The following is a 27,357-nucleotide window of genomic DNA, read 5'->3' as shown; positions in this document are numbered from 1 at the left end:
AGTCTGTGAGATTCTTATCTCCAATAAACCACTAGAAAACTGGAAGTGGTGCTGTGGCTCAAGTGGTAGAGCGCCCGCCTTGAGCTGAAGAGCTGAGGGACAGCACCCAAGCCCAGAGTTCAAGCCCCACGACAAACCAAAAAAAAAAAACTACTTAATATAAGTTTAGATTATACTGGGTTATAGTACTATGTATGACACTGTCCCTCTGAAAGGGTGTGTGTGTGTGTGTGTGTGTGTGTGTGGTCCCTCTGAAAGGGGTGTGTGTGTGTGGTCCCTCTGAAAGGAGTGTGTGTGTGTGTGTGTGGTCTCTCTGAAAGGGGTGTGTGTGTGTGTGTGTGGTCCCTCTGAAAGGGGTGTGTGTGTGTGTGTGTGGTCCCTCTGAAAGGGAGGGGTGTGTGTGTGTGTGTGTGTGTGTGTGTGTGTGTGTGTGTGTGTGTGTGTGGTCCCTCTGAAAGGGGTGTGTGTGTGTGTGGTCTCTCTGAAAGGGGTATGTGTGTGTGTGTGTGTGTGTGTGGTCCCTCTGAAAGGGAGGGGTATGTGTGTGTGTGTGTGTGTTCCCTCTGAAAGGGGTGTGTGTGTGTGTGTGTGTGTGTGTGTGTGTGTGTGTGTGTGTTCCCTCTGAAAGGGGTGTGTGTGTGTGTGTTCCAGTACTGGGGCTTGAACTCAGGGCTTCACATTCTTGCTCAGCCTCGTGCCAGTGCTCTACAACTGGAGTCAAAACTTCCAATCCAGCTTTTTTGCTGGTTAATTGAAGGTAAGAGTCTTCTGAACTTTTTTTTTCCTGAGATGGCTTCAAACCATGAGCTTCCTATCTCCACTTCCTGAATAGCTAGAATTATAGCATGAGACAAGTGTCTGGTCACTTAAAGGGTTTTTAAGAAACAGATTGAGACAATTAGAGTTTTAGGAAGATGTCTTAGGTGACTAGATTCTCAAACTTAGATTTTTGTTAAAAAATAAAGTAAAATGGGAATCAGTTTTTTTAGTTTTTAATAACTATATTCTTTTTAATGCCAAAAGTATAGAAAAATAAATCTTGAAATGAAAGCTAATTTTTTGTCTTTTCTTCTTCTTCTTTTTTTTTTTTTTTTTGCCAGTCCTGGGGCTTGAACTCTGAGCCTGAGTTCTGGCCCTGAGCTTCTTTTTTTTTTTTTTTGTCGGTCGTGGGGCTTGAACTCAGCCTGGGCGCTGTCCCTCAGCTCTTCAGCTCAAGGCGAGCGCTCTACCACTTGAGCTACAGCGCCACTTCCGGTTTCCTGGTGGTTTATTGGAGATAGGAGTCTCACGGTCTCTCCTGCCGGGGCTGGCTTTGAACCGCGATCCTCAGATCTCAGCCTCCTGAGTAGCTAGGATTACAGGCATGAGCCACCAGCGCCCGGCTGCCCTGAGCTTCTTTTGTTGAAGGCTAGTACTCTATGACTTGAGCCACAGCTTGACTTGGCTCTTTTGGTAGTTTAGTGTAGGTAAGATTCTCATGGGCAGAAAAGATTTTCCTGTCCAGAATAGCTTTGAACTGCAATCCTCCAATCAATGCCTCCTGAGTAGCTAGAATTACAGGTGTGAGCCACCAACATCTGGCCAAAGCTAATAATTTTTTTTTTTTTTTTGGGTCCGGTTGTGGGGCCTGAACTCTGGGCCTGGGAGCTGTCCCTCAGTTCTTCAGCTCAAGGCTAGCGCTTTACCACTTGAGCCACAGCACCATTTCTGGCTTTTTTCTTTTTGCTTATGTGGTGCTGAGGAATGGAACCCAGGGCCTCTGGCATGCAAGGCAAGCACTCTACCACTGAGCCACCTTCCTAGCCCTAATAATTTTTTTTTGGGGGGGATCTGGTCGTGGGGCCTGAACTCTGGGCCTGGGCACTGTCCCTCAGCTCTTCAGCTCAAGGCTAGCACTCTACCACTTGAGCCACAGCGCCACTTCCGGCTTTTTTCTTTTTTCTTTTGCTTATGTGGTGCTGAGGAATCGAACCCAGGGCCTCAGGCATGCAAGGCAAGTGCTCTACCACTGAGCCACCTTTCCAGCCCCGCCCTAAATAATTTTTAAATAAGGTCACCTTAAAAAAAAAACTCAATACTTTTTTTTTAATTGGCTTATTTGTGTCCCAAAATATTACTTGTTAAAATTTTTTGGACTAATGCTAGGTACCAGTGGCTCACGCCTGTAATCCTAGCTACTTAGGAAGCTGAGATCTAAGGATCTCGGTTCAAAGCCATCCCAGGCAGGAAAAGTCTATGAGACTCTTATCTCCAATAAACCACCAGAAAACTGGAAGTGGCCCTGTAGCTCAAGTGGCAGAGTGCTAGTCTTGAGCTGAAGAGGTGAGGGACAGAGCCCAGGCCCAGAGTTAAAGCCCCATGACCAACAACAACAACAAAAATCACTGCTAAAGAGACTAAATCCTAGAATAATAATAGCATAGATGACGAAGTTAGCTAAAATATTTAGGATAATTTTTATCCAAAATAAGTAGATGTAGAGCATGGGAAATGTTTGACAAATTCTCAGAGATGTAGCCCAGTCCTCTCCAATTAAAACTCAGCATGATCTAAGTTAAAAATTGCATTTATAACTCCACATTCTGTGATAAATGAAAGGATTGCCACATTCTGTGACAATCCTTCACATATACTGAAATTCAAGTGTCTTGAAATCACAAGTCAATGTTCCCATAAAACTTTAACATATGACTATTATAGATTTGCATAAACTGAGTTCATCATCAGTGGGCAAAAGAGAGGAAAAAGAAACTATTATAATAGCTGTACATATATTTCATTCCAAGTAAAAAAACCTGAATACCTTTAAAAAATTAAACTCAACTAAAACTCATGAAAATAAAAATTTCCTATTTACTTAGCTACATACAAATTCTTAGCACAGCAATAAATTGTGTTGGGTTTTTAAAAATAATCTTTACAACAAAATTACTATTGAACATTCTTTCTCCACATTTGAGTTTTATATTATGTTGTCATTTATGTATAAACATTTAAGTTTTATCGATTTTCCTAACAGCTTTCCCTTAGTATTGTGAGATATTCACAACTTTTCAGAAGTATTTATTGTGTAGAATTCTAGATCCTTTGCAATATCTCTATCTATCTATCTATCTATCTATCTATCTATCTATCTATCTATCTATCTATCTATCTATCTATATTGGTGCACTCATGGGTTAGAGCTCTAACACCTGAGCTATGTCTCTGCTTCCAGATTTTTTTGCTGGTTAATTGGAGCTATAGGTCTCTTGGATTTTTCTGCCCAGATTTGCTTCAAACCCAGACCCTCAAATCTCAGCCTCCTGAGTAGCTATGATTATAGGCTTAAGCCACTGACACCTGTTTCCAATATAAATGTCATGTTTGCATTGTTAAATACTGTGTTTGTATTATATTGTTAGAAGATAAGCAATCATCCAGAGACAGATAGTGAAGGTGACATAGACTGTGAGTCATTTTAGATGTTCACATCAGTAAGTAAATATTCTTATGGTGACCTTGAGGCTTCTGTGTGCAACCTTATAATTGTGGGTGACCTTTAAATCCAAATACAAAAGCTTTCATGAATGAGAAGTGAGCCTATACAATAAATAGGTGTTTATATTTAAAGTATACCTTTTTTCCTTTCCCTAAACATGAGGTAATGAAAATATTCTCTACAACAGTATTATTTTTATTTTACAAGATAAGCAAGTTACAAAACTATGAACTAGAAGACATTATCAAGTGTGTACAAAATGACTACCCAGAACTAAACCAGAAAATATATGTCCACATCTCTGAACCTTTGAAAGGTAGTCTAATAAAATGAATTCTAACTATTAATTCTAATTCATATTCTATGAGTATACTTCTACCATTTAATATATGTCTCCTTATCTGAGTTGCAGTTTATTTAGCCCTTAAAACAAGTCTATTAACTGTTTCACATAGCTAAACTATAAAGATTAGACAAAATGAGACAGGAAGATCACAAGTTCAAAGTCAATCTGGGCTATATATTTATAATTATTTTTATTCAAAAAGAGTAGAAAAATAAGTGATTGAGCAATATAATATATGAAAATTGCTTCAAAGAAAGTTTGGCAAATACTGCATTCAAAAGTTAGAATTATTAAGAAATTCACACTTAAGCTCATGCACCAGAAGACCCTTTAGGTCCCTACTTTAAACTCATGTTATTAAGTTATATGTACTTCTAAATAAGATTTAAAATCCATTTTTCTAATCAACAGATCAGAAGAAGATTCTAGTTTGTAGGTCTGAGGAACTAGGGCAGGCACACTGACAGTAGCAAATGAAAGCTGACATTGATAAAGAACAAACACTAATAGATTAGCCAGCATGTTTTGAGTAGGGACAAACAATCTGATCCAAGTCTGTTCTTTTTGAGATAAGAAAAATTTTAATTATAAATTAGAAATAAAAAACTGCAAAGAATATAACAAACACCTGTGATACCCACCACCCAGCTTTATCAAATTCTAATATTTTGTTATCTTTCAGGTATTTTTAAATCTTACAAAACACAGCTGAAATAATTGTATATCCCTCCCCAATCCCAGTCCCCTCCCCTTGCCCTCTCCAGAGGAAACCACTATCCAAAATTTACTGTCAATCCCCAGGCAAGCTTTGAATATCAAGAATTATTATGTATATATCCATCAATAACTTATATTGTTTGTCATTAATATATTTTCTAAATATTTAATGAGCATCCACTGTGCAAAAGGCACAGTTGTAGGTATCATCAAGCTAATGTTTGTAAAGTTTTCAAATTTTATATAAATGGTATCACAATGTATAGCTCATTCTACAATTAGGTTTTCTGCCTCAACCTTGTTTCTGAGATGTTGATGACTTTATTTAACAGATGTACAGTATTCCATTTGAGAGTCTACCAACCTCTTTTCCTTTTCATGGACATTCAACTCATTCCAAACCCTTGTCTATTACTAACAGTGCTATAATGAACCTTCCCTTTTAACACACCTTTGGTTAATTATCATGGGCACTCATTTCTCAGAAAGTAGCATAATTTTCAATTTTATCATATTTTGCTAAATTGCTTTTCAAAATAATTTTAACCAATAAATATAATCCTATCAATAATATTTAAGGTTTCAGATTTCTTAACATCTCTGAAAATATTTTGTACTTTTATTTTCATTGCCATAACTAATTAAGCTTGAAAATATTTCTATCTTATTCACTAGTTTTTCTCCTATAATTCTCTGCATATTTTTGCCACAGGTCTTATATATTCTGAATACTAATTCTGGATACTAATCTCTTTTTTTTGGTCATGATATTGAAAAATAAATACCTTTTCCTATAAGCCTATATATCTATTTATACTGTTATGATTTCTTCTCCTCCTCTTCCTTTTTTTTTTTCTTTTCTTTTTTTTTTTTTTGACAGTCCTGGGGCTTGAATTCAGGGCCTGGGCACTGTCCCTGAGCTTCTTTCATTCAAGGCTAGCACTCTACCACTTGAGCTACAGTACTACTTCTGGCTTTCTGAATCCAGGGCTTCATGCATGTTTAGCAAGCACTCTATCACTAAGCACATTCCCAGCCCTCCTCCTTTTTTCTTTTTGGTGCCAGTACTAGAGCTTGGACTCAGGGTCTCATAATCTTACTCTGCTTTTTTTGCTCATGGCTAGTGCCCTACCAAATATGTTCTATATTTTTTTCTAAAGCTGTAGGAGTAGAGAACCTTTTATTTCTGACAAGGACCATTAGGATATTTGTAACATCATTCATGGACCATACAAAATTATCAATACAGAAGATGGGCCATAGGCAGCTAATGAGAAGCATTACATGCCTGTCCTGCCATGTAGAAAATGACATTTATACGTTGCTTTGTTTTGCTGATTGTGGGGTTGAACTCAGGGCCTGGGCACTGTCTCTCAGCTTTTGTGCTCAAGGCTAGTGCTTTACCACTTGTACCACAGCTCCATTTCTGGTTTATTTGGTGGTTGATTGGAGATAAAAATCTCAAAGACTTTTCTGCCCAGACTGGCTTTGAACCTTATCCTCAGATCTCAGGCTTCTGAGTAACTAGTGTAAGTGTGAGCTACTGATGCCCAGCCTAAATTTTTGTTTCATATAACCAACTCCCTCCTCTCTATTTTTCCACCGAATAATTTGTAATACCTCTGCTGTTGAATTAGTAAGAGTAATTTGGGGAGAATACACTTATTTATTATCGTAAGTTTTCTTCTCCAGGGACAATTTGCATTTTTTTTTTTTTTACAGGTACCTGACAGCCTTCCAACCTGGATCCAATTTAAAATTGCTGGTTGGAGGTTTGGAGCCAAATGGTAGTGTAAATTTGGACATCCTTGTTCTCTAACACATTAACTTGTGGTTATATAATCACAGAGATTTTTGGATGCTAATCTAGACCAAGAGAGGTATATCTCATTGCTTTTATGTTCAAAGTAAGCTCTTTGGGTTTCCAGATTTATGCAGTCTTCTACTACTCTAGAATTAACTCTCCTGTCCCTTGCTCCTCATACCTGTCAAAACAGAAGTTCAGGGTCACCAGCAATTGGCAGATGCTTCTAGGATAAAAGCCAGCTGAAGAGCTGTTCACTTTTTTGCATTCCTCCTTCCATTTCACTTTTGGCATAACGATTCCTTTTTTAGCCACTCAACTATATATTAAAATATACACATATTTACATATATATTTTACCCAACATTTGTGTTCTTAGTAGAAAGATTATTTAGGATATTTAAAAATATTCTACAATATAATTTTTAACTTGCTTGATTTACTAATTTTAGATATAGAGTAGCTATTAAAATTTCAATCTATGATTTTGGAACTGTAACTGTTTTTGTTTCGTTTTGTATGTTTCAAGGTTTTTATTGTTACTGTTGGCATTAAGAATTTAAGTCAGGGCTTTGAGCTTGCTAGGCAGGCATTCTACCACTTGAACTACATCTGCAACTGTTTTTGCATTTTTTTTTTCCAGTCACAAGGCTTGAACTCAGGGCCTGGGTGCTGTCCTTGAGCTTTTTTGTTCAAGGCTCACACTACTCTACCACTTCAAGTCACGGCACCATTTCTGGTTTTCTGGTGGTTAACTGGAGATAAGTCTTCAGACTCTCCTACCCCAGATGGCAGGATCCTCAGATCTCAGCCTCCCGAGCAGCTAGGATTACAGGCATGAGACACTGGCACCCAGCTAGCAAATTATTTTTTAATAACTTTTTTTATTGTGAAAATACTGTACAGAGGGGTTACAATCACATGAGCAAGGTAATGAGTACATTTCTTATCAAGCACTGTTGCCTCCTCCTTTGTTTGTAAATTATTTTTTGAATAGAGTTTAGTTCCTTTCTTGAGTCAGTCTGGATCTCCACTCTTCTGTTTATGCATCCCTCATAGCTGAAATGCCAGGCATATGCCATCCTGCCCAGCTTCTTATTGGCTAAGAGAAAGTCTCACAAATTTTCTGCCCAGGGTGACCTGGAGATTATATATATATATATATATATATATATATTTTTTTTTTTTTTTAAATTAAAAGAAACAGGGAGAGCTGAGTTGTAGTTCAAGTGGTAAGGCATTTGTCTAGTAAGCAGGAAACCCTGGTTTAGTTCCTAATCCTCCTGATCTCAGTCTCCCAGTAAGTAGGATTTACAGGTACAAACCACAGCACTTGACTCACGGTAATGTTTAAGGTGTATGGAAATGGAAGTTCATGATTATGGACTGATGTAGTAGCTCAAGTGGTAGAGTGCCTGCCTTACTAGTAAGCACAAGGCCTTGAATTCAGACCCCAGTACCATCAAGGGAAAATACATCTTGATTATTGTATGTTTTAAGTTTATTTTTCCTTTTGTTAATATGTACTGTTGTATTTTATCTTTATTTAGGCTTTAATCTTTCATTTGATATTGATAATCTCCATCAGGTTTCTTTTCTCATTTCTGAGAGTATATGTGAGAGGGAGGTTGCAATATCTGGTATATCCATACATCTGAAAAGTATACATAGATGATTCTGGTTTTGTTTTTTTTTTTCTTTTTTCTTTAAATATTCTTTATTAATTTTTTTATTGTAAAGATACTGTACAGAGGGATTACAGTTACATGAGTATTTTTTTTTCTTTTCACTTTTTTTTGTTGTTATTGGTACTGGGGCTGAACTCAGGGCCTGGATGCTATCCCTGAGCTTTTCTGCTCAAGGCTAGCATTCTACCATTGGAGCCACAGCTCCTTGACTGGCTTTTTGGGTAATTTATTAGAGATAAGAATCTCATGACTTTTCTGCCTGAGCTGGCTTTGAACCACAATCCTCAGATTGTCAGTAGCTTCGTGAGTAGCTAGAATTATAGGTATGATCCACTGGCACCAGCTTGTTGGTTTCTTTTTTGGAGCACTTGGGTTTCAACTCAAGTACTCCTGCTCACCAGGCAGGTGGCTCAACTAAAGCCACACCCTAACCCTTGATGATTTCATTTATTTTTCAACTTATAAATTACTGACTCTGTGCCTTTTTCTTTCTTCTTTCTTTTGTAGTACTAAGGATTGAACTCAGGGCCTGCTTGGCCAATGTTCAACTAGAACCCAGCTCTCCCTGTGCCTTTTTCTTTTCTGGTCAGTTGTGGGACCTGAACTCTGGGCCTGGGCACTGTCCCTCAGCTCTTGGGCTAGTGCTCTACCATTTGAGCCACAGCGCCACTTCCAGCTTTTTCTGTTTATGTGGTGCTGAGGAATTGAACCCAGGGCCTCATGCATGCAAGGCAAGCGCTCTACCACTGAGCCACCTTCCCAGCCCTCCTGTGCCTTTTAAAAATGAAGGACGTAGTCTTACACTGGTGTCTCATGCTACTCAGGAGGCTGAGATCTGAGGACTGTGGTTCAAAGCCAGCCCCAACATGAAAGCCTGTCAGACTCTTATTTCCAATTAACTACCAAAAAAAAGTCACAAGTGGAGTTGTGGCTCAAGTGGTAGAACATTAGCCTTGAGTACAAAACATCAAGGACAGGAAGGAAAGAGGAAGGAGGGAGAGGGGAAGAAAAGAAGGAAGAAAAAAGGGAGGGAGGGAGGGAGGAAAGGAAGAAAGAAAGGAAAGAGGGAGCGGAGGGGAGGGGAGGGATGAAGCAGGCTGCTAGTGGCTCATACCTATTATCCCAGCTACTCAGGAGGCTGAGATCTGAGAATCATGGTTCAAAGCCATTCTGGACAGAGAAATACAGGAGACTAGCAAAAAAACAAAACAAAACAAAACAAAAGCCAGAACTTAAGGCATGGCTTAAGTGGTAGAGTGCTAGCCATCAGAATAAAAGCCAAGAGTGTGAGGCCCTGAATTCAAGCCCCAGTACTGGGTCAATATTGTCACTCACTCGTATTTGGAACCCTTTCTATTTCTTGTTTTCTATTTATCATCTCTTTTAAATACTTAAAACTTTTTTAAACTTTTCTGTTTTCTACTAAACTGATCAAATTCACTCCTGCCTCTGAGTTACAAATTGTTTATCCTTATTTTAGGTCTTTTTAGTTCTTTCATTGTATACATTTAATTACGTACTGATCTAAAAGTTTCTGAAAAGCTGGGCATTGATGGCTCATGCCTGTAACCCTAGCTATTCAAGAGGCTGAGATCTGAGGATCACAGTTCAAAGCCAGCATGTATAGCAAAGTCTATCAGACTTTTCTCTCCAATCAGCACCAAAAAAGCCAGACATGGAACTATGGCTCAAGTGGTAGAGTGCTAGCCTTGAGCACAAATGCTCAGGGAGCAGCATGAGGCCCTGAGTTCAAGCCCCAGGGCCAGCACAATAATAAATAAATGTGTCTAAATATAATATGGGCCTTATATATTATAGTCCCTCACTGAACAAAACTCCCTCAAACATTCAACCTATTTGTTGTCACTGTCTGAAACTGAGCTACACTGTTCAATATGGCAGTCATTTAGTCATATCTAATTTCTGAATACTTGATATGTGGACTGGATCAAGTGAGATGTGCTGTAAGTATAAAAAAATACACACAAGGGAAGTGGCGCTATAGCTCAAGTGGTAGAGCGCTAGCCTTGTGCTGAAGATCTGAGGGACAGCATTTAGGCCCAGAGTTCAAGCCCCAGGACCGACAAAAAAATAAAATAAAATAAAAAATAATACACACAGAGCCGGGCAACAGTGGCTCACACCTGTAATCCTAGCTACTCAGGAGGCTGAGATCTGAGGATTGCAGTTCAAAGCCAGCCCAGGCAGGAAAGTCCCTGAGATTCTTATCTCCGATGAACCACCAGAAAACCGGAAGTGGCACTGTGGCTCAAGTGGTAGAGTATTCACCTTGAGCTGAAGAGCGTAGGGAACAGCGCCCAAGCCCAGAGTTCAAGCCCTACGACTGACCAAAAAAAGAAAAAAAAATACACACAGGATTTCAAAGACATTTCTTGAAAAAATAAAAAATAAAAAAAAAATCAACAATTTTTATACTGATTAATGTTGAAATATTTTGGACATAGCATATTAAATAACGTATTTTTTTTCTTTTTGAGATAGGATATCAATGTGTAGGCCAGGGCTGCCCTTCCACTCAGATCCTCCTTCTTGAACCTCTCCAGTGTTAGGATTAGTACTATTTTCCAATCCACCAATACATTCATCAGTGGTAAAAGGGTAGGGCTTATTTCAATTGAAGTTTTTACTTTTAATTCTTATTTTGGTGCTAGGACTGAACCCAGGTCATCAAACATGTTAAGCACTTGTTCTACCTCTGAGTTATACTACCAGACCTAAAATCAAGACATGCCTCTTCCAGCACCAACTTCCTATTTTGTTTCTCTCTAACAATGCTAGGGATCAATCTTAGGGCCTTGCACATGCTAAGCAAGTGTTCTATCACAAAGCTACACTTACAACCTCCCTCTCACATTTCCAAGTTTTTACATACCAACTAATTTTTAATCATTAACCTGTTCTTGTTTCACCTCTTTTATAATTTTCAGCACTTTTTAACAGCTCTCTTTATTCCTTTGAGTACGTTAAAAATGCTTAAACATTTTTCTCAACCAATGGAATACTATACAACTGTTAAATAGGGTAAGATCATCCCATGGATAGTAAACAGAATGATCTCTAAATATATTTAGTGTAAAAGGCAGGCATTTAAATATGTGTAGAATGCTACCATTTATATAAAAGTATATGTATGTGTCTGTATATAAACACATATATATGTATACACACATGTGTATATATGTATATATATTCTTGTACACACATAAACTACCTCAGAAAGGATAGCAAAAAATTAGTAACAGTGGTTGCCTCTGGGGAGGGAAACTGGGTGGCTAGGCGACAGAGGTGAAATAGACTTACTTTTCACTGTTTACCCTTTTGTACCTTTGAATTTTGTACCACGTGCATGTATTACCTAGTCAAAAAAAAATAAATAATTTATTTTTTAAATAAAGTCTTTCTTGGACTATTGTCTAAAATTAATTCCTTCCAAAGAAAATGTCTGTTCTGGTGGGTTTTCTTTAGCTTTTGAGATCTGTAGGTTGAGTCCAGGGCTTTACACATGATAGACAAGCACTTTGCCACTGAGTTACACCATACTCCTAATCCTTGCTTTTTGAAACAGGATTGTGCTATATAGCTAAGCTTGACATTGAACTTGCTGTGAAGCCTAGCCTGCTCTAAACTTACAGCCCTGTATCTCTACCTCCCAAGTGCTAGAATTACAGATGTGTGCAACCATGCCAGGCCTGGTGGCTGAAATCTATTATCTTAATATTAGATGTCTTCATGAATTTGGTTATTGGCTTAAGTATGAAAAGTTTTTAACTTTCTTTTCTCTCTCTTCCTTTTAAATTATTTTAGAGTTGCCTCTACTTGGCCATCTGGGCCCCCAATCCAATCAGGCTTTACGATGATTTTTCAGGGCTCCAGTTCCATGATAATATTGTAAGGATCACACATGTACATTCAGTCAGTGACTCAGCAAGTAGTTTAATTCAGGTTCATTTGAGGAGGCTATGATTGTATCAGCTAAAATCTATAGCCCAAGTAATCTTTTTTTTTCTTTTATCAGTTTTTCACTAATGAGACAGACATCTCAACCAAAATCTGGGTTTCATGTAGTGATTCTGATTCTTGTTCCTACATCACATGAAACACGTTAGCATTTTTTAATCCTTTTACCTGATAAGATCACTTACTACTAACTGTTGGTCCTAGAATGAAAACCTAGTGGGCTTGTGGTTTCAGTCCTGCTTAAAGCTCTGTGTCTGGCCCACAGGGTATTTATTATATTGTTTTAGAAACTTGCTATACCTTATATGCTACTTAATCTACCACTCTAAGTATCTGAAGCAATTGAGAAATATCAAAACTCAGAATGTGATCTTGCCTAGAAGTAATCTTTACATTTTTTAAGCATCAAAAGTTTTAATTATAAAACTAATATAATCTCATTTCATAAAGGTTAGCAAGTAGGAAAATCAATGGTAATCCACCCATTCTAATTAAACTGCTAACATTAAAAAATAATTCCTTCTATTTTTTCTATATCATTTCATGCTTATATAATTTTATCATGATTTTATCTTATATTATCTCAACCATTTGCTATATGGTATATATAGCCATCCTTTCAATAATTGCATTTTAATCCACCAAACTGTTCATCTGTACTTACTTAAAAATTGTTGAGAATTTAAAGAGCTTCCAATAATACTACAAAGAAGCTTTCTCGATATAGATGTGTATTTTACTGTCAGTGGTTTGGATTTTGGGATGCTGATGAGAGATGTAAAGCAAAACTACTAGTAGAATACATGGCTGATGTTCAGAATTATGACCTTGCTATACAAAGGAAAGAAAAAACCATGGAAGTGAACAATTTCAGAAAGATTCCAATCAAAAAGGTTGACAGTAAATTTTGTAATTAAAGGAATAAGTTCCACCAAGAATTAGAATCACAATCCAATTATGTGGATCAGTTAGCACCATAAGGCATGAAATACTAACTTCCAAAAGAAAACATCACAATTTACAAGTTTGCCTTTTCACTATCATACTCACCTTATATTATTTACACAGTCTTCATGAGCTTCAGAGAGTGTTTTTATGTGCTTTGAAGATATAGGGTCAAAAAGCAGAACTTCAGTCTGTTCACAAGCAACTGTCAGCACTGACCTGGAAACAATAACATATTTATTTTGTTTGGGTTTCTAGTATTCTCTAATTTATTCATTTACAATTACATAGAGATGAAAACTCTTTTTGTGGCCCATGTTTCTGTTAGTAGCAAATATGTAAAAGATTGATACTATTTACTGTTAGCAAGGACACTGGAAAATGGCAGCAGGCACCGTAGGTGGCTCATGTCTATAATCCTAGCTATGCGGAAACAGGCAGGATGACTGCAGTCCAAGGCCAGCCCAGGCAAAAAGTAGGTGATTCAATCTGAAAAATAAAGTTTAAAAAAAAAGAAGAAGCTGAGCCGGGCGCCGGTGGCTCACACCTATAATCCTAGCTACTCAGGAGGCTGAGATCTGAGAATCGCAGTTCAAAGCCAGCCGGGGCAGGAAAGACAGTGAGACCCCTATCTCCAATAAACCACTAGAAAACTGGAAGTGGCGCTGTAGCTCAAGTGGTAGAGCGCTCGCCTTGAGCTGAAGAGCTGAGGGACAGCGCCCAGGCTCAGAGTTCAAGCCCCATGACCAACAAAAAAAAAAAAAAGAAGAAGAAGAAGAAGCCGGGCGCTGGTGGCTCACGCCTACAATCCCAGCTACTCAGGCGGCTGAGATCTGAAGATCACAGTTCAAAGCCAGCCCGGGCAGGAAAGACCGTGAGACTCCTATCTCCAATAAACCACTAGAAAACCATAAATGGTACAGTGGCTCAAGTGGTAAAGCACTAGCCTTGAGCTGAAGAGCTGAGGGACAGTGTTCAGGCCCAGAGTTCAAACCCCATGACCAACAAAAAGAGGATGAGGAGGAGGAGAAAGAAGAAAGCTGAATGCTGGGGGCTAATGCCTGTAATCCTGGCTACTCAGGAGGATCAAGGTTCAAAGCTAGCCCGCACATGAAAGTCCATGAGACTTTCATTCTAATTAGCCACCAGAAAATTGGAATTGGAGTTGTGGCTCAACGTGGTAGAGTGCTAGTCTTGAGCAAAAGAGCTCAGGGACAGTGCCCGGGCCCTGAGTTCAAGTCCCACAACCAGTTAAAAAAGAAAGACTGGAGGCATGACTCAAGTGGTAACTGTCTAGAAAGTGAAAAGCCTTGGGTTTAAACCCCAGCACCAAAACAAATTTAAAAACACAATAGCAACCAAAAAAAATTAGAAAATGGTACTCTCTCAGACGTAACAGAGGAAGTGTAAACTAGAACAGGTTGCATTTTGAAGAGCATCTCTGAAGTATTATAATTTTAAACATACATACCTTTTGTCTTGGCAATGTTTTCTATTAATTTGACAGAAATATATATAAATGTAAAGATACACATATAAAATATGCTTTGTTGTAAAAAGGAGAAATAGAAAGTAACTTAAAGTTGTCTGAAGGAGGGAACAAATGATTATATAAGCCATGGTACCTTATTCTTGGAGGATATGTCCAAAACATAACAAGACTGATGATGATTAAGTAGTCAATATTAAAACTCAGTTTCATTTTTGTATACCAGCAATAAACAAAACAAAACTTCACCTTTTCACTTAAAGGATGAACTTTTTGGCTTCTCTTTGGCATATTCCAATTGCCAGCATCACTACTCTTGTGCTTTGTAGCTATTATTACCTAAAATAAGGGTTAAATACAAGCACCATGAAACCATAAATTAATCTGATAGCTAAGACAGAGTCTAAGTGACTAACAAGTAGGTAGTGCATAAGTGTGGAAACAGTGAGCAAAGGGATTACTCATGTCCTGAGTGGGACAGTGGAATGAGGAGAGATTTCATCAAACTTCTGAATGGCCATGAAAGAATTCCAAAAACATATTTTTAATGATAACTACTAGTTAAAAACAAACGTGAATGATCATGAAACTTAAGGGAGAAAATTAGGTTAGCAAGTCATACATTTCTTTATCAGTATCTGTAAAATGTACTGAGAAAGGTCTGTCAGGATTTGCTAGGGCTGTATTGCTTTTCTTTTCGTTTCTTTTTTTTTTTGGGGGGGGGGTCCGGTCGTGGGGCCTAAACTCTGGGCCTGGGCGCCGTCCCTTAGCTCTTCAGCTCAAAGCTAGTACTCTTCCACTTGAGCCACAGCGCCACTTCCAGCTTTTTTTTTCTGCTTATGTGGTGCTGAGGAATTGAACCCAGGGCTCATGCATGCAAGGCAAGTGCTCTACCACTGAACCACCTTCCCAGCCCCTGCTAGGGCTGTATTTCTATGATGTATCAGTTCTATTGGCTGTTCAGACAACTAATGTTTTTGTATGCCAGGATACTTTTTTACTGAATGTCCACCCACTATTAATACAACAACTACAAAAATCATACAAAGAACCGAATGGCATTATCTTTTTACATTTCATTATGGGACGCAAGTTCAACCAGATACCTATAATAAGATCTTCCTAAGGAATTCTTTGAAGTTCATCTTTAGTCTCTATGAAGTCTATTTACTTGGTTCACCCTTAGCCCTAGGATACATATACATCCATAAACTTCTAACATGTGATGAAAAACTAGTTTGTATTATATTAATCTTAAATTTTGTGGTCTTCAAGATAAAGAAAACAGGGGCTGGGAAGGTGGCTCTGTGGTAGAGCGCTTGCTTTGCATGCCTGAGGCCCTGGGTTTGATTCCTCAGCACCACATAAGTAAAAAGAAAAAAGCCGGAAGTGGCGCTGTGGCTCAAGTGGTAGAACGCTAGCCTTGAGCTGAAGAGCTGAGGGACAGCGCCCAGGCCCAGAGTTCAGGCCCCATGACCGGACCCCCAAAAAAAAAAAAAAGAAAGAAAGAAAACAATCCAAAATTCATATGGAACAATGAAAAGACCTGGAATAACCAAAACAATTCTAGGCAAAAAAGCAATGCAGGTAGTATCACAATCCCAGACCTCAAGCTCTACTACAGAGCTATAATAACAAAAACAGCTTGGTATTGGCAACAACAACAACAAAAAATAGACTCAGAGATCAATAGGACGGACTAGAAGACCTGGAAAGCAAACCATATACTTACAGTTATAAGATAGCCAAAGATATACAGTGGAAAAAAGATAGCCTCTTCAATAATTGATGTTGGGAAAACTGGGCAATCATATGCGGAAAACTAAAAATGAATCCCTGTTTGTCATTATGCACTGATTTTAACTCAAAGTGGATCTAAGACCATAACATTAGACCACAGTTACTAAAGTTACTGCAAGAGGGAATAGGAGAAACACTAGTACTCATAGGCACAGGCAGAAAATTTTGAAGATTCCCAGGGGCATGGCCGATATGAGAGACACTTTGACAAATGGTATTAAATCAAACTAAAAAGATAGCCGAACAAACTGGGAAAAGCTCTTTGTCAGCAATATATCTGACAAAGGCCTAATATCCAAAATATACAAGGAGCTCCCAAAGCTAATAAACCAATCACTAAATGGGCCAAGGAACTTATCGGAATAAGAATGGCAAAGAAACCTATTGTACTGTTGATAGGAATGTAAACTAATACAACTACTTTGGACAGCAGTCTGGAGGTTCCTCAAAAAACTAAATATAGATCTTCTCTATGACCTAGCCATACCACTCCTGGGCATCTATAGAAACAGCCTAGATACCCCCACAATAGATAAGTGGATCCAAAAAAGGGATACCTATACACAATGTAATTTTACATAGACATTAGAAAGAATAATGTTATGCCATTTGCAGGGAAATGGATGGATCTAGAAAAAAATCATGTTAAGTGAGATAAGCCAAGCTCAGAGAGACAAACAGCACATTTTCTCATATGCAGAAGCTAGATCTAAAACACATGATAAATTATACAGCACTCTAGTCATTCACATACAGTGAAACTAGAAGAGGATAGTCTTAAGGAAGGAACACAGAGCTAATGCCTCTGTGCCTCTGATCATATAAAATAATCTGTAATATGCCGGGTGTCAGTGGCTCACATCTGTAATCCTAGCTACTCATGAGGCTGAGATCTGAGGATCGTGGTTCAAAGCCAGCCTGGGCAGGAAAGTCTAAGATACTCTTATCTCCAATAAACCACTCAGAAAACCAGAAGTGGTACAATGGCTGTAGAGCACTCACCTTGAGCTGAAGAGCTGAGGGATAACACCAAGACCCAGAGTTCAACCCCCATGACCAACAAAAAAATTAAAAAAAAAATTTCTCAAAATGAATTCCAGGAAATAGAGACAAGAGGATGTTTTTTCTTTTTTCTTGTCTGTTCATTTTTCTGTCTTGGGGGAGAGGTTAAGAGGAGCACAAAAATGGAGGACTATAGAGTGAATAAATGCAGCAGTGGTATTCATTAGGCATGATGTTGAAAATGAACTATACAACTTGTAGGTGGGGACAAGAGGGAAAAACTGGAAGAGAATAAGGGGTACACTGTCCAAAAAGACCTGACAACTGTAATGCTTCTGTATATCACCTTTATAACAGCAATAATTTTTTTTTTAATTTTCTGGTCATAGGGCTTGAACTCTGGGCCTGAGTACTGTCCCTGAGCTCTTCAGCTCAAGACTAGTGCTCTACCACTTTGAGCCACAATACCACTTCTGGTTCTCTGGTTGTTAATTGGAGATAACAGTCTCATGGACTTTCCTGCCCGGATGGCTGGGTGGCTTTGAATCTCCATCCTCAGATCTCAGCCTCCTTAGTAGCTAGGATTACAGGCGTGAGCCACTAGCACCTAGCAATAAAACTTTTTTTTTTAATGAACTATATAACTTGTGGCTGGGTACAGGAGGGAAAAACTGGGAGAGAATAAAAGGAAGTATTACACTGTCCAAAATGAAATATATTCATTATCTGATTTCATTCATCAGTGCATCACCTTTGTATTAACAATAAAGTTTTTTTAAAAATTCAAAAGGCAGGGTCTGAAGAGCTTGTAGAAAGTTGAATATACAAGTTTCCTAGTGAACAACATACCTAGAACATGCAGGCTCCAAACTTCTTCCCCTCTACCTTGTCCTGTTCTTCTATTTTCTTTATTCTTTCTTTGTAACATTCTTTATAATAAACTAGTTAGTAGCAAATGTTTAAAACAAACACAAAAAACAATGATCTTGCTCAAGCTTTACTACACAGCTATAACAAAATTGTTTGGTACTAACATAAAAACAGGCCCGAAGAAGATCAATGGAACAAACGAGAAGACCCAGAAATAAAGCTATATACTTAGTTATCTGGTATTCGACAGAAGCCAAAGATATCCAGTAGAATAAAAGATAGTCGGGTGTTGGTGGCTCATGCCTATAATCTTAACTACTCAGAAGGCTGAGATCTGAGGATCATGGTTCAAAGTCAGCCCAGGCAGGAAACTCCGTAAGACTCTTATCTCCAATAAACCACACAGAAAACTAGAAGTGGCGCTGTGGCTCAAGTGGTAGAGTGCTTGCCTTGAGCTGAAGAGCTGAGGGACAGGGCCCAGGCCCAGAGTTCAAGCCCCACGACTGACAACAACAACAACAAAATAACCTCTTCAATAATTGGTGTTGGGAAAACTAGGCATCCATAAGCAGAAAACTAAAAGTGGAAAGTGGATACTTGTTTGTCAGAAGCATTAATATCAACTCAAAGTGGATCAAAGACCTCAATGTCAGACCTGAAACTTCAACTACTGCAAGATGGATTAGGAGAAACATTAGAACTTACAGACATATGTAGGAACTTTTTTTTTTTTTTTTGTCGGTCATGGGGCCTGAACTCTAGGCCTAGGCACTGTCCCTCAGCTCTTCAACTCAAGGCTAGCACTCTAGCAAATGAGCCACAGTGCCACTTCCTGCTTTTTCTGCTTTATGTGGTGCTAAGGACTTGAACCCAAGGCCTCACACATGCAAGCCAAACATTCTACCACAGTCAACAGACTGGGAGATCTTTACCAGCAATACATCTGACAAAGGCCTAATATCCAAAATACACAAGGAGCTAAAAAAATTAACCACCCTCCAAACTAATAAGCCAATTAATAAATGGCCAAAGGAGCTAAAGAGAGAGTTCTCAGAAGAAGAAAGAATGGCAAAGAGACACATGAGGAGAAGCTCAACATCCTTGGCCATAAAGGAAATGTAAACCAAAATAACCTCAATATTCCATCTCATCTCAATTAGATAGACCAACATCAAGGATTCCAACAACAACAAATGTTGGTGGGGATGTGGGGAAAAAGGAACCCTATTAGAATGTTGGTGGGAATGTCAACTAAGACAACAACTCTGGAAGGCGATTTAGATTCCTCAAAAAACTAAATATAGAACTTCCCTATGGACCCAGCCATACCACTCTTGGGCATCTACCTAGAACATCACAAGTCAGGATTCTGTAAAGACACTTGACATGCATGTTCACTGTGGCACTACTCGCAATAGCCATGCTATGGAAACAGCTCAGATGCCCTTCAATAGATGAATGGATTAATAAATTGTGGTACATATACACAATGGAATTTTACTCATCCATTAGAAAGAATATGTCATTTGCAGGGAAATGTATGGACCTATAACAAATCATGTTAAGTGAGTTAAGCCAAGCTCAGAGAGACAAACAGCACATTTCTTTCATATGTGTATGTGGAAGCTAGATAAATAGTATAATTGGACATGATAACCTATACAAGACTCTAGGCATTCACACACAAACTGTCATCCTAAAGGAGGATGCCCTTAGGGGAGGAACTCAAAAGTGTAACTTCTTTGAACATTTAAAATAATATTTATTGAAATTAATTGCCGGAAATGGAAACATGGGTTTTTGTTTTGTTTCGTTTAGGGCTTTTTTGGTGGTATTCTGTGGTTTTGCTTTTAGGCTTTTTTTTTTCTTTTTAGGGGGTACAGAAAGGGAGAGAGGAAGAGTGAATGAACGCAATCATGCTATCCAGTATACACTATATGGAAAATGAACTATGTAACTTGTGGGCAGGGACTAGAGGAGGAAACTGGGGCAAAGCAAGAGAAGGGATGACACTGTCCAGAAAAGAAATGTACTCATTACCTGATTTATGAAATGGTAACACCTCTGTGTAACACTTTAATAGTAACACATTTAAAAATTTTGTTGGTCTTGTATGTAAAAATCTTACATGTATTTGTGTTTGAAAACAGCAAGCATGAGGCAGCAGCTACATATAGTCAAGTATATTCAGAAAGACTGATCAGCCAGGTGCTGGTGGCTCATACCTGTTAACCTAGCTATCAGGAGACTGAGATCTGAGGATCCAAGCAAGAAAGTTCATGAGACTCTTACCTCCAATTAACCACCAGAAAACTGAAAGTGGAGCTATGGCTCAAAGTGGTAAAGCACTAGCCTTGAGTAAAACAACTCAGGGAGAACGCTCCCAAGCCCTGAGTTCAAGCCCTACAGCCACCCCCTCAAAAAAAAAAAATAATCACTGGTAGTATAAATAAATAAAAGTTTATTTTCGGGCTGGAATGTAGCTCAGTGGCAAAGCGCTTGCCTAGCAAGTGAACGTCCTGGGTCCCATCCCCAGTACCAAAAAAGAGAAGACAAAAACAAAAAAACCGGGCTGGGAAGGTGGCTCAGTGGTAGAGCACTTGCCTTGCAATGCATGAGGCCCTGGGTTTGATTCCTCAGCACCACATAAGCAAAAAGAAAAAAAAGCCGGAAGTGGCACTGTGGCTCAAGTGGTAGAGCGCTAGCCTTGAGCTGAAGAGCTGAGGGACAGTGCCCAGGCCCAGAGTTCAGGCCCCACAACCGGACCCAAAAAAACCACAACTGTTTATTTTCTAAATAAACTAACACCTAGATTATAAAAGTGCTTACTAGGTCATATTAGTTGTAGTTGAAATTGTTCATCAAAATATGCTAGATGCACTACCTTCTGGAAATTACCAATTTACATGTGCTTATTAACTTTGGAAATGATACTCATCATCTTTGATTTGACTTAGACTCTCTTATCTGAATAGAAAATTACATAAAAGCCTTCTAAGGGTTAGTTAAGTAACTTGTAGTCCTAAGTTTAAAAAAATCACTCTAAATATCAACAAAATGGTGCTGAATCCTTTTTCAGCTTTTACTGAAGTTACAATAAACAATTTTTTTAGCTCTTCAGTTTACTGTCAATTTTATATATTCAATACTGTTTAATTATAGTCACAAAATAATTTGACATATCACACTTGATTACATTAAAGTTAATCCCTCAGCCCAGATGAGGTTAATGGAGTACAGACAGTTAAGCACATAAGCCAGGGTACAAATCCTTTGTATTTAATGACCTTTTTGTTTCTCAGGTAGCCAACCAAACAAACCTAGCACGGAGAACATTTATTTTGGTGGTCATTTTTATTCGTGTAATAAGAGCTATTAATGCCTATGGTAAACAGGCATTCAATAAGTTTTGGCAAACTTACCCCATCAAATAATGGTACAAGTCAACGAAAGAGATTTATTAAAAATTAGGGATTTTCATGCCAGGAGTTTATATTTATCTACATTCATCCCTAAACTGTTTCCATTGGCCTGGTTCATCTGCTGTGCATTCTATTCCTCCATCAGAATATATTTGGTGCCTAGAGAGATCATGTTTGATGATGCCTGTAGAAATATTACTATTCTCATTTGATTGCTCTCATTTCTGATCTCTCCAGAAGCAGCACATCCACAAGCGACCATGAGAGAGGTGAGGAGAGAGAATGCCTGAGAAAGTTAAGTAGCTCCAAACTCTTAGGGAAGCCAGATGATCCCTGGGTATTTGACCAGGCATGGGCACCTGTGTGTGCGATGAATAACATACATACAGACATACAGACAGACAAAGACATAGACAGATTAAAACACAGAAAACACACACATGGGGGAGAGGGAGAGGTCGGGAGGTGCCAAGCAAGGATAAGGAACAATTACATAGACAACAGTCCATAGTTCTCCAGGGAGATGTTTGTTGATAGGTACTTGCTGTGCCAGTTTATAACTCTTTAATTACTATATAATGGATTACTCTAGGAAATCCCAAATAATGTGCTAGCTGATGTGCTAGGATGACATTTAACAAGACTGAAGAAATAACTATTCAACAACTATGGCTATAAATCATTATTTAATCACTGGTACAGCTGAATTACTGTACATACTAGCTTAATATTAGGAATGAACCCAGTATTCTATAATGCTTTTTAAAGATTTGAAATGATAATGTTCATATATTGTGTATCCCCTTATATGTGTGTTACTAAATGATGTACACTAAAATTTTTTAATTTTTTCTCTATGATGGCAAATTTGCTTTTCTCTTTGAAATATCAAATTTTGACTTACTCAAGTTCAGACTCACTTAAAATCTACAGGCACATATTCAGAGAATTGAATTTTCATTGTTATGATGAGACATTCTATCTCTAGTAACTTTTTTCTTGAAGCAAATTTTATTCTTATAATAACATAGTTTACCAGTTTTCTTTAGAATGTGTCTGATACCTCTTCATATCCTTTTACTTTCTTCGCTCCAGTAATTGAACAATCTTTGTCTTTTATTATTTTTTGAGATAAGGTCTCACTGTGTTAAGACTGGCCTTGAACTCAAGTAATCTTTCTGCCTCCAACTCCTGAGTAGCTAGGACTATGGTGGCATATGCCGCCATACCGAGGTAATCTTTGTACTTTAATAAGAACATTTAGTACCTTAATATTCTAACAAGTACTATTTGGATTTTTAGCTACTCTTTATACTTTTTATTAGACATTATTTTTTATTGTGTAGTGTTGGGGATCAAACTCAGGACTTCATATATGTATTATATATGCTATTGAACTACACGACCCTGCCCTTTTTGATTTTCCTTTTCTTGCCTTCTTTTGGAACTTTTCCCTTTTTTCTTTACATTTTCTTCTACTAGTGTGAAAATTATATTTTCTTACTTTTGGCTCCTTGAGAATTTTAGTATTCCTATTAAAGTTATATATCATAATAAATATATATGTCAAAAATATCAGGAACTTACAGTATTTCTTCATTATATATTGTCTTTCTGTGCTCCATTTTTGTTCATCTCAAAGACATTTAGTTTTACAAACATATTTACTATTTTCTTTGTTTTTCATTCCTTCTGGCATCTCACCTACCTTTTGAATAACACTTTCAAGCCTCATACAGTGGTTCATGCCTATAATCCTAGCAACCCACAAGGCTAAGATCTAACAACTACGGCTCAAAGCCAGCCAGAACAGGAAAGTTTTTCAGATTCTTTTTTTTTTTTGATCCGTCTCTGTACTGAGAAGCCCTTGAAAGTGACAGTGGGTCTATTTGGCAAAATGATTAAAGCATGTATAACTCACTGATATAAATACAGACAAATGATCTGTCTATAAAATTACTTTAGCTCCAGTGTACATGTCGGGCCTAAGAATAGATGAAGCAAAAATTGAATTACTTTTATCTTGACAAAGATGAAAAAAATGTGGTCATATACAGTGTTGACAAGAGTATGGGATGATAGGAACCTCCACATGTTTGAGAGGAATGAGAACTGGTAGGATTTTCACAGACAGAACCTTAATAAATAAAATCTTAATATCTGATTCATTCTAAGGACATAAATCAAAAAGATTTGTTCACAGATATTTTAAGATAATGAAAAATTTGAAAACACTGTTAAAATTACTCATTAACATAAGTAGCTCACAATATACTGTAAGGAAACAAGGCAAGCTACAAATTGGTATGGTTATATGTTTAGATTAAAAATAAAAGGAAAATTTCCTTGGAATCCTTGGGTTGTTTTCTTTTCTTTTTTTTGGGTGGGGGTGGTGTTTGCTGGTGGTCTTGGGGCTTGCACTCAAGAGCCTAGGCACTGTCCTTGAGCTTTTTTGCTCAAGGCTAGCACTCTACCACTTGAGCCACAGCTCTATTTGGGGGTTTTTGGTGATTACTTGGAGATAGTCTCACAGACTTTCCTGCCCATGCTGGCTTCAAACTATGATCCTCAGATCTCAGCCTCCATAATAGCTAGGATTACAGGCATGAACCACCAGCACCCAGCTTCTTGAAATCCATTTAATCTTGGATCACAGTGCTGTTTAGCTCATTTATTGCCTAAACTTTTCATAAGTGTCACTAAAAATTGTTGAATTATTATTGTAAGTATCAGAATACCTAACCACCTTTTAAAATGTCTCTGGGAAAATGCAGTCCAGATCCAAATAAGAACTATGGGTAGCATTATCTGTCATTCTAATAGCCCTTGCAAATTTGAATTCAATTTTCCTAATTCATTCTACCATCACCATTCTGTACCTAAAACACCATCTTCAAAGGGCAAACACAACTTCTGCAAAGTCCTATAAAGTATAGGTAGAAAGTTATAGAGAGGATATAGGGAATAGAAGAGTCGGTGCTTGGAGGAAGAAGGGAGCTTTAAGAATAGGGTTTAGTCCTTGCCAGAACCTGCCAGGAGGTGACAAGTGTGCGTTTATCTGCTCAAGAAAGATTCGCAAATGGACACATATTTCCACCAAAATTAGCTTAGGGATGGAACTGCTTTCATTTTAGTCACCATCAATGTTATCCCTACATTTACAACACAGCATGTACTCAAGAAACATTTGCTGAAGGAGGAACTAAACAAATACTCCCAACTCTGAGGCCTTGATGTGATAAGAATTAACTGTCGTTACAGGGTGGAACTGTGTGCAATTTTTTTTTCCTGACATGTCTCTTGGACTGTGTACTCACAGAACAGGGTTTTAAATATAAACAAGATACTTTCTTTTGTTTTTCCCCTGCTGTGAAGCTTGAACTCAGGGCCGGGCCTGAGCTCTTTTGCTCAAGGTTAGCGTTCTACCACTTAAGAGCCACAGAGCTCTTAAGTTTTCTGGTGGTTAATTGGAGATAAGTCTCCTGGGCTTTCCTGACCAGACTCGCTTTGAATTGCAATCCTCAGATCTCAGCTTCCTCAGTAGCTAGGATTACAGGCGTGAGCCACCGCGGCCCGGCTTCAAGACATCATGCTTCAAATTCTCCAAAGTATATCGAGACCAAACATCAAGTACCTAATCAGCTAAGAAAAAAAGCTGATGTTCTTAACAGATGCAAATAGTCTAGCCTGGAAACTTTATAATGGCCTAAATCATAACAAACGTCCTTCTATTTTAGGGTCTATTTTAGCATCTATCTCGAGCAGATGAATGCACACTTGTCACTTCCCGACAGATTCCGGCAAGGGCAGAGATTCTGCAGGCATTCTCTACTCTTACCAGCTTAGATGAAAGAAATGCAAGCGTAGGATGACTGAGGAAAGAAAAAAAAAACTCATCTTAAATGTGTTTATCGAGCGCCTACTGTGTGCCAAAAAACCTTAGCTATTGATTGGATCTGAAGGCAAGGGGAGTAACTCAAGCCTGCCTAACTCCTTTCAAAAGGTCACAGGGGCTCCACAGCGAACGCGCGCTTCCGAAAGAACCAAGGCCTGGTGGCTGGAGGCCGCCCGTGGACTGGCAGAACCTCAGCCCGAGCAAGTCGAGCAGAGCGAGCCCCGGGCACCGATACCTGTGCCCGGGCCCCGGGGCAGAGCCGGGGAGGCGGTCCCGCCCTCCGAGGGGCCGCGCTTACCCGTCGGGCGAGTATTCGAGATTGAAGACCGCCCCGTGGGTGCGGGTGCTGAGGTACACCGAGTCCGCCGGGTGAATGGAACCATACAGGTTGGTCATCGTGCGGAAATTGTCCCGCGCCGGGTCCACAAACAGCCCCCGGCCCAGGCTTCGTTCTCTCAGCCACCCGAACAACCTGGCGCCCGGGCCGCTCAGGCCCGCGCTCGGGCCCTGCCGGCCCCGGCTCGCCGCCCCGCAGTCCGGCCCGGGCCGCAGGCGCGGCGAGGAGGGCGGCGACGGCTCTTCTTGGGCGCAGGCAGCCGACGACTCGCGAGCTCCGGGCGATGCCAGCTCGGTGGCGCGCGCGGCCGGGGTGCCCGGGAGGCGAGAGCTCCAGGCGGCCGGCTGAGGAACCGCATCAGCGCCCGGCTGTGGAGGCGCCGGCAGGGGAGCCGGAGAGGGCAGCCTGGAGGCTGTCGCCTGCCCCGCGGGAGGCTCCGGCTCCTCCGCCCCGGCCGCCCGCTCTCCTCCCGGGCTGCGGGGCCAGAAGGGAAACATGACCGACACCCCCACCCCCAGCTCAGGACGCCGTCCCGCTGGCCTACACCTCGGTGCTCCCTCTCCAGCGCCACTTCCGGGTGCGGCGTCCTAAGCGGGTCGGCTAGGAAACCTGCGCTTGCGCTCTGCTGCCCTCTTCCGGGGACCAGGACAGAGGAATCACCAGCAGGTTCCGGGTTCCGCCGCCTCGGAGGATCCCAGTCCCGAGCAGTGAAGCTGTGACCTGAGGGGGACAGAGGAAGCCGGGACCGCACTGGGCCCGGCGTGCGACTGAGAGTCGGTCGGTGGCCGTCAGGGGGCGGCGGGCCACTGCCCCCGTTGTGGCTGGGTAGGAACACGTACTGTCGTCCCCATCGTGCAGGTGCCGAATAGATAGTAAAGTGGCATGACTTAAGGCCTGCTCCCTCTAGGAATCCAAGGACATATGCCAAGAACTTATGCAGCTAGAAACCGAGGTCCTGGGCTGGGGGTATAACCCAAATGGCTAGAGTGCAAAAACCTAACTTCCATTCACAGCGCTGGCAAAAGAAAATGCCTAGAGGGGGCCTATTGGTGCTCTGAATATCTACCCCACTCCCAGGAGGTTTTTATCAAGGCCAGAAGCTTTCTCCAGGTAGGTAGAAACATTTATACCAATGTTGAAGTAACTGGAGAGCTGGAGGCCTGAATCCAATTAACTTCTCAGGAGGCATCCCACAGTGTCCTGCTTCTACTGCATCTGACAGTCATAGAGACTAAGACAAATGTGACACATGACCATAGCTGCCGAAGATGACCACATATAACTTGTCTGCAGAAAAGCCCTAGCAGGGATTAAGGGTTTCTTTGGGGAGGGAATCAGAGTCCTTGATAAATGAGAGCTTGGGGAGCATAGAAAGAACAAATTTTTTCTAGGCCTTGAACAAAAGCAGTGTTGTAGCTCACAGCTGGCGATAATCTGGAAGGTCTAGCCTGTGAGGATAGACTGGAAAGATTTCTGGAGGAAAGGAATGAATTTAGCTAGTCATTCTATGAGGAGTTGCTCAGTTTTTCCTGTCCATGATCTAAGGATAAGAAGTAAATGTCTATCTAAAGATCAAGACAGCT

The 27,357-nt window shown here is 39.7% G+C and overlaps 1 protein-coding gene across 1 annotated transcript in view; it reads right to left on the bottom strand.

Annotated features, from left to right (window-relative positions):
- Dcaf10 (DDB1 and CUL4 associated factor 10) overlaps positions 1 to 26,533 on the bottom strand; it is a 50,366-nt gene extending 23,833 nt beyond the window's left edge. Inside the window, exons 1-2 of the mRNA XM_042695993.1 lie at positions 25,736 to 26,533; positions 13,065 to 13,178 (exon numbers count right to left, since the gene is read on the bottom strand). Of these exons, the coding sequence (XP_042551927.1) occupies positions 13,065 to 13,178; positions 25,736 to 26,271 (650 nt within the window). The 5' untranslated portion in view covers positions 26,272 to 26,533. The remainder of the gene's footprint in view (positions 1 to 13,064; positions 13,179 to 25,735) is intronic.
- Between the last annotated feature and the right edge of the window lie 824 nt (positions 26,534 to 27,357).

The sequence above is a fragment of the Dipodomys spectabilis genome, unplaced genomic scaffold, assembly GCF_019054845.1.
Source record: "Dipodomys spectabilis isolate Male_0828 unplaced genomic scaffold, ASM1905484v1 ptg000006l, whole genome shotgun sequence".
NCBI lineage: Eukaryota > Metazoa > Chordata > Mammalia > Rodentia > Heteromyidae > Dipodomys > Dipodomys spectabilis.
This window is presented reverse-complemented; position numbering and strand designations above follow the sequence as displayed.